Source organism: Beta vulgaris, chromosome 9 (genome assembly GCF_026745355.1).
Source record: "Beta vulgaris subsp. vulgaris cultivar EL10 chromosome 9, EL10.2, whole genome shotgun sequence".
NCBI classification, from domain to species: Eukaryota; Viridiplantae; Streptophyta; class Magnoliopsida; order Caryophyllales; family Amaranthaceae; genus Beta; species Beta vulgaris.
Genome location: NC_079210.1, coordinates 34,529,086 through 34,536,632, shown reverse-complemented (window position 1 = coordinate 34,536,632; position 7,547 = coordinate 34,529,086). Strand labels below are relative to the sequence as shown.

The following is a 7,547-nucleotide window of genomic DNA, read 5'->3' as shown; positions in this document are numbered from 1 at the left end:
AAGTTCTTGATGTGCATGGAAATCATAAGCATCCGGATGGGAGTTTTAGTACACAAGTACTTTATTATTTAAGTTATCTTGAATTTTATGTTTGACTTTACTTGACCAATTGGGGTCAAGGTTTGACTTTTGAAGATGGGACTAGTATGGGATAGTCTCCGAGTTTGTAACTCATTTACATACTTTCTTATTTCGTTGTATTAAAGTATTCCAGTTTATTTTAAAAAGACTTCCGCTGTATTCTCTGATTAGCCTTACGTATTATCATGCGTGGCATAACAACTCCCGCAATTTCTCCTAGTTTATAAAAGGAGGAGTCGTGGGGGTATTACACAGCTGCTGTGGGACATAAAATTCATCAACCAAAACCCACCAACTATACGAATATGAACACGTAAATATTATTCCCATACCGTATTACAATTGCGAGATGCCAATCTAACATAATCATATTACCTAAAAAAAGGGATCCACGTCGTCTTCCTCTTCTCCATTAATTTCATCGTCAAACCCATAATCAACCTCCTCCGTATCTTCAATGTTGTACTTTGTACGATGCCGATCTTGCATACATACTAGAGCTTGAACTGTTTTCGACTTCAAGGAGCTATGATAGGCCGAAATAGTCTTTCCTCCAATACTAAAGACGGAATCCGAAGCCACAGTACTCACGGGAATAGTCAACAAATCTCGTGCCATTTTTGAAAGAACAGGATATATCACAGAACTTTGATGTCAAAACTCTAAAATGTCTAACTCACAGTTGAGATCAAGAACATCATCATCTAAAATACATGTCGAGTTGTGATTTTCCCACTTGAGACCTACTACTACTAACAAATTGGTCATAGTCATCAAAATAATTTTTAGTACCTAACCTTGAAGAGGGAGAAGGCAATGCTACAACAGGTGAGACGCCAACATATTGCAACTTGTAATCATTATACAATCCAATCAATGCAGTCAATACGTCATTAACTCTTCTTGAACCCTCATCATTACCGAATAACTTACAACAACAATACTCCACAAACATAACCTTATACCTCGGATCAAGAATTGCAGCACAAGACAAGTATATGTTGTATTCTGACCAATATTTGTCAAATTTCGAAAGCATAGGTTGGATCATTTCCTTTAGAAATTCATAAGGACCATTTGCCGCCTCAACTAAGTGACGATGCACCATCCATGCACCTTTAAAATACAAGTTTGAAGTGGGATGTTTAACAGCTGAAAACATGCAATTAGCTTGATAAAACAACTCTAAAAAGTCATGAATTACCCTCACTTTATCCCACTCCTCTTCTAAAGGAACAAAAGTTTTGAATGATGCATAATTTGAACCTAAATGAATGAAGACATCCTTGAAAAAAAGTGCAGTACCAAACATATGATTAGTAGAGTTCCACCTAACTTCCATATCAAGATTCAATTTCTTTCTCCCATCCAAGTGGAAAGTTCTTTCCGCACAATCATAAAACTCGGTACTTCTATGAGAGGATCTAGTAATCATTTTTATCAAAGAGCGAATTTTATCCAAAATGTCACTTATATAAATCAACCCATTTTGCACAACAAGATTCACAATATGAGCACAACATCTCACATGAAACAAACACTCACCATAAGCTAATCCTCCCCTAGGAACAAGACGCCTTCTCAAAGTAGATATCGTCACATCATTGTAGGTTCCATTATCTACGGTGATAGAAAGTATCTTGTTATCCAACTTCCATTGAGTAAGAAATAAAGCAATTTCAGTAGCAATACTTACACCATCATATGGGGGAGCTAAAGCCCTAAACCTAACAATCCCCCTCTTATGGAGTTTCCATCTATCATCGACAAAATGGGCAGTCACACAAATAAATTGTTGCCTAGTATGATTACATTTTCAATAATCTGTTGTTAAAAAAAGTCGACCCGAAACTTTAGACAACATATCTTTCAATTCATCCCTTTCTACCACATAAGAAGACAATAAATCCCTTTTTGCAGTTGCACGACCAAATGGAACAAAGTTACGGTTAGCTCTATCCATCATTCTCTTAAATCCATTTTCTTCAACTATAGAAAAAGAATGAGCTCCTTCTACTATGAAATTAATAATATCTGCTCTAAGCTCACCCATATTAAACACATAATTATCCTCATCACTATCATCCTCATTCCTAAGTTCAAGAGACCTAAGTAAACATCTTTCTAAGTGTCGCTTTAAGTGAGAAGTGCCATAATCACGTTGTGCTGACAATTCTAAATTACAATGGTTGCAAGTAGCTATTCTCTCACCTTGAGCATTCTTTCCTTCGATAAGTTCCTTCCAAACTTTAGACCTTTTCTTTCTCTTTCGCCGCTGAGGCACGCCATACTCAGTATACCCATCATCACGTTCTGGCCCCGTTAAATTAGTAGCATCATCCCCCATCATTCTTAAATATGATGCTGCATATAAACAATTTGATAAGTTAATTAGTTTATGAATTGTCCACGATTTCAAAAAATTAGCAAATTTTGACCACGAACATCGAAAGCTATGCATGTTAACTTTCATAAGTTGTTTAAAAAGTAACAATTTATGCACACAGAGGTTATAGGACAAACCAAATAGCCACAAATTGCTCATAAGTACATAATAACAAAAATAAAATCATCATTGCAGATAATCGATCAAATTATATCATGATAAGATGTACGCTTCAAAGTGGGATTCAAAGTCAAATCTACAACCTCAACCAAGTGAAATTCCCATCATTAACCTTAATTCAAGAATGTATTTCTCAAAACAAATCAAAAACAGAATTTAAAACTTATATACTTCCTCCGTTTTTTTTAGATGTTACACTTTCCTAAAATTGCATGGTTGTAAATAGATGTTACACTTTTTAAAATTTCCTTATTTAGTAACTTTTGCCTTGTGAAATGTCCATATTACCCTTACTAACTACCCATTTAAAAATTAAAACACTCTTAATCTACCCTATTAATACCCTAACTAATCTAATCAAATTTTAACCATTCCCACCAATATTAAAACCCCCCAACTATCTTTTCATCTTCCCCATGATCATTTAATACATTCAACCCCCCTCCCCCAACTGATTCATCCCCCCATTAAAGTTCTTCCCCAATTCCCCAACCCCTCCTATTCCCTAACCCTAAAACTTCGACCCTCTCTCTCTCCCTCAAAACTTCATCTTCTCTCTCTCCACTTCCATTTCTTCTCTTCTGATCTTCTCTTCCTCTCTCTACTGTACTTCACTTTCTCTCTCTAGATTTCTTCACTTCCTCTTCAAATTTCCCCTTTAAACTTTCGAATTCTCCATTCTTCTCTTGAAATCCTCATTGTTTTCTCTGTATTTCATCTTCAAGTCTTCAAAAACCTATATCTTCTTTCATCTTTTCAGAAAAAACCCTAAAAAAATGCCGAAAAATTATGTGCCTGATCTCCAACCCCTTGTTGACGCCTTGTTCCAAACTGACGATGTTGATGAGTCTGATTCCATTCGCGAGTTGATGCTTGCATTTCAGACTGGGTCTCCTTGGCCAAGGAGGCTCTATGACAGTGGAGATGCAAAGCACTTGCTTCGCCCTTATGCCTTCAAGGCTTTGGGTGTGGTGGTTGATGAGTTTTATCTGGTTACGGGGTTACCAAGGGAATTCCGTCCCTCTTCTTCTTCCAACCCAAAAAAAATGAGTCCCCAATTTAAGCAGATCTTGGACCCCAGACCAATTTCACACAGGTTGAGGCCTAGATCGAGGGTTGAGGAAGAAGGGGATGGGGAAAAAGGTAAGGAAATTCTCCGTTCTACCCATGAGATTGTTTGCGCTTTAAAGGCTCCGTGTTTTTACACTGTTGGGAAAAATGGTAAAGTTCAAGAGGTGAAGGAGAATGAGAAGGAGAAGGAGAAGGATAAGGGGAAGGAGAAGGAGAAGGAGAAGGAAATTGTGGGGTGTAAGAGGAAGGGGAAATGTCAGTGTTTGGGTTGTACTTCTACGGCCTTCAACGTGTATGGCGATGAAGGCACTGTTTATGTTATGTATGTTGAGTCTGATGGGGGGTTTAAGGTCTTCGACGTGGTTGAAGAACTGCTGGATGATGAGGAGGCTGAGGATGGTGAGGGTGAGCTTGAAATTCCTCAGAGTCCCTGCACTTCATCAGAACTTGATCCTGATACTCATTGCTTCCTTCTGAGGAGAAAGGAGAGTACTTTGACTCCCTGAGGTTCTATCATCCTAACTCTTTTAATTGCCTTCTGTTTTTTTGTTGCCTTTTAATTAATTTGAGTCCCTGAAATTCCTATTGGTTTGCTGTTGGCTATTATTGGTTGCCTTGTGTATTTTTGGTTGGCTGTTTTTGGTTGCCTATGAAATATGTTGGTTGGGTTTTGTTTTTGGTTGCCTATGAAATATGTTGGTTGGGTTTTGTTTTTGGTTGCCTATAAATATGTTGGTTGGGTTCTGTTTTTTGGTTGCCTATAAATATGTTGGTTGGGTTCTGTTATTGGTTGCCTATAAAGATGTTGGTTGGGTTCTGTTTATGGTTGTTGGCTAATATTGGTTGCCTATGAAATATGTTGGTTGGGTTTTGTTTTTGGTTGCCTATAAATATGTTGTTTGGGTTCTGTTTTTTGGTTGCCTATAAATATGCTGGTTGGGTTCTGTTTTTGGTTGCCTATAAAGATGTTGGTTGGGTTCTGTTTATGGTTGTTGGCTAATATTGGTTGCCTATGAAATATGTTGGTTGGGTTTTGTTTTTGGTTGCCTATAAATATGTTATTTGGGTTCTGTTTTTTGGTTGCCTATAAATATGCTGGTTGGGTTCTGTTTTTGGTTGCCTATAAAGATGTTGGTTGGGTTCTGTTTATGGTTGTTGGCTAATATTGGTTGCCTATGAAATATGTTGGTTGGCTTTTGTTTTTGGTTGCCTATAAATATGTTGGTTGGGTTCTGTTTTTTGGTTGCCTATAAATATGCTGGTTGGGTTCTGTTTTTGGTTGCCTATAAAGATGTTGGTTGGGTTCTGTTTATGGTTGTTGGCTAATATTGGTTGCCTATAAATCTGTTGGTTGGCTTCTGTTTTTAGTTGGCTTCTGTTTTTTGTGGGATTGTGTATTTGGTTGGCTATGAATATTTTTTGGTTGGCTCTTTTTGGTTGCCTATGAATCTGTTGTTGGGTTATGTTTGTGGTTGGCTTCTGTTTTTGGTTGGTTTTTGTTTTTGGTTGGATTGTGTATTTGATTGCCATGTATTTTTGGTTGCCTTGTGTATTTGGTTGCCATGTAAATAGTATACCTGTGTATTTGTGCAAGTAGATCCTTCATCTTCTTCTATACTAGATATATACCAAAAAGTTGCTCCCCATTCTTTTCCTTCATACACTGTGTAGTTATGTTCAAAAATTAGTTGGCACATCTTCAGCCCATTCTACTCTTGAGCTGCATCTAAGTAGTCAAATGCTTCTCCTACATTCACAAACCTGTCATTCAAGTATGTAACTGCCTCATCTATCACAGCTTGGTCCACTTCCACATTTTCTGAAAGTAATCCCAGTCTCTCTAACTTTCTTTTTGCATGGTGTGGATTCTTGAAATTGTTCCCCCCTTTGCACTTTAGTATTTCTACCATAACATATTGTAATTGCAACCAAGTGTACTTCAAAACTTCTGGGTCAAAGAAATCATAACAGTCCTGCACTCTTAAAATCAGTTCATCTAGGTTCTTAGGAAATGATTGATATTGTAGTGCCTGAATTGCTCTAAAAAACCCCAAGTCTAGCACATTTAAGTCAGCGGACTGAGCTGGCTGATTGATGAGTTGGATATTGAATCCATTCTGAGTTGCTGCTGCTATAAAGAATGGGTCTGATGCATAAATGTGAGGTCTAGCATTGTCTTGTTGTATGTAGATTTCTTTGGACACACCTTCTGGCCAATTCCTCATTATGGCAGGTATGATAGTGTTAACTATCATATCCCTCATAACTGGTAGTGTAACACTTTCAATTGCCTTTGTCAACATAGTACCTGCCCTTCTGTTTTTTGTTGAATACTTAGCTCTTGCATACTCAACAAAAGGGTAGATACCAAATTTCCCATCATGTATCATCCTTCCCTCATTGTCCTTAATAGGTCTAGATGTGGCACACATGAACATGGCTTTTATCTTAAACCTCTTGGACTGACAGCAACTATAAGGGTCATCTTCAGCAGGAAGCAAGTAAAACCTTCTCATATCTCGACTTAAATAAAACCACTTCTCATCTATGTGCACAACATTTTGCATGTCAACAAATTTTGGTGGTTGTGTCCTTGTTGCTGGTAATATGTGTTGTAACACCCACTTCATTCTTTGAATCTTATGATCTTCTGTCAGTTTTGGGTGGGTGCTGCTAGTGTGACTTCTCATCTTGCCCCGTTTCAGTAAACTGTAAATAGTGGAGGGGGGGATTATAAGATATCCAGCAAATGCCCTTATACTTGTCCTCAGATTAAGTGGGACTGACTGAAGCCATTTGTCATCATATACTTTAAGCTTCCTACCACATCTTCCTGCTTTTTTGTTTCTCACATCTATGGCATGCCCAGCTTCTCTCTGTTTTTTTGCATCTTTCCATATCCTATCTAATGTCATCCTACTTATGCCATGATTTTTTGCTATTTCTATTTTTAAACCCCATGCAAATTTACCATTTATTTCAGAGGTAAGTAGGTCATCAACCAACATTCTTCTTTTTGTTAAAGTTAAGTGTGGTTTTTGGGTTGTTGAACTTACATTGTGTTCTATTTCTGTGTTTTGTTGTTGTGGGTTACCCTGGTGATTTGGTTGGTCTGCTTGAATGCCATCTGCTGCTACTGTACCTCCATCATCATCATCCTCTGTGTCATCATCACTGTTGTAATGTGTCCACATCTCATGCATCAGCAACTCATCCTCCATGCCTTCTGTTTCCAGCAGCTCTTGAAGGCCAAACTCCCCTCCCTCATCTGCTGACCCCATGTGATTAAGCTGAAGCTGACTTTTTTGAAGACTGAAGTGTGAAGTTTTTTGGTTGCCTACTTCAGTTCTTAATTTAGTAGAAATTTTTTTGTAATTGGTCCTGTGCAATGTGTGTGCAGTGAATTGTGGGAACAATCTGATTTTTTGTAAAAAACTAAACCATGGTGCTAAACAATATTTTCTCTCTCCTCATTTTGGGAAATAAGCCCCCATTTAATGTTGGGGGTTTATATAGAGGATAGAGTATGGTAATGGTATGCTTAAAGTAACTTTGAAATTGGGTAATTTAAATTTTTTGGCAAATTTTCAGCTTTGTGAAAATTTTGGAGGGAAAACAATTTGGTGCCAAAAAAAATTGGCTCCCCCACATTTCTCTCTCCTCAGCCGACTGAAATTGGGAGGGAACCAACTAGTGGTCCCTCTTTTCTCTCTCCTCCCTTCCCTTAAACCCCCCATGTGCAATGGTCCCCACACCTTTAATCCCCTACACTTATTCTCTCCTAATCACTCCTCCAATTTTTGCTTAGAAAACCACAATTTTTGAAAGT

At 37.8% G+C, this 7,547-nt stretch overlaps 2 protein-coding genes across 2 annotated transcripts; both read right to left on the bottom strand.

Annotated features, from left to right (window-relative positions):
- Positions 1–781: 781 nt before the first annotated feature.
- On the bottom strand, positions 782–2,428 carry LOC125493614 (zinc finger BED domain-containing protein RICESLEEPER 2-like). Its single transcript, XM_048637086.1, has 2 exons — positions 1,944–2,428; positions 782–1,838 (listed from the first exon to the last, which is right to left on the bottom strand). The coding sequence occupies exons 1-2, from the start codon at positions 2,426–2,428 to the stop codon at positions 782–784; spliced, it is 1,542 nt and encodes a 513-aa protein (XP_048493043.1).
- Positions 2,429–5,427: 2,999 nt separating this feature from the next.
- On the bottom strand, positions 5,428–6,999 carry LOC104903624 (uncharacterized). The gene has a single exon (XM_048637085.1). It carries the CDS (start codon positions 6,997–6,999, stop codon positions 5,428–5,430), a length of 1,572 nt encoding a protein of 523 aa, XP_048493042.1.
- Positions 7,000–7,547: the final 548 nt, after the last annotated feature.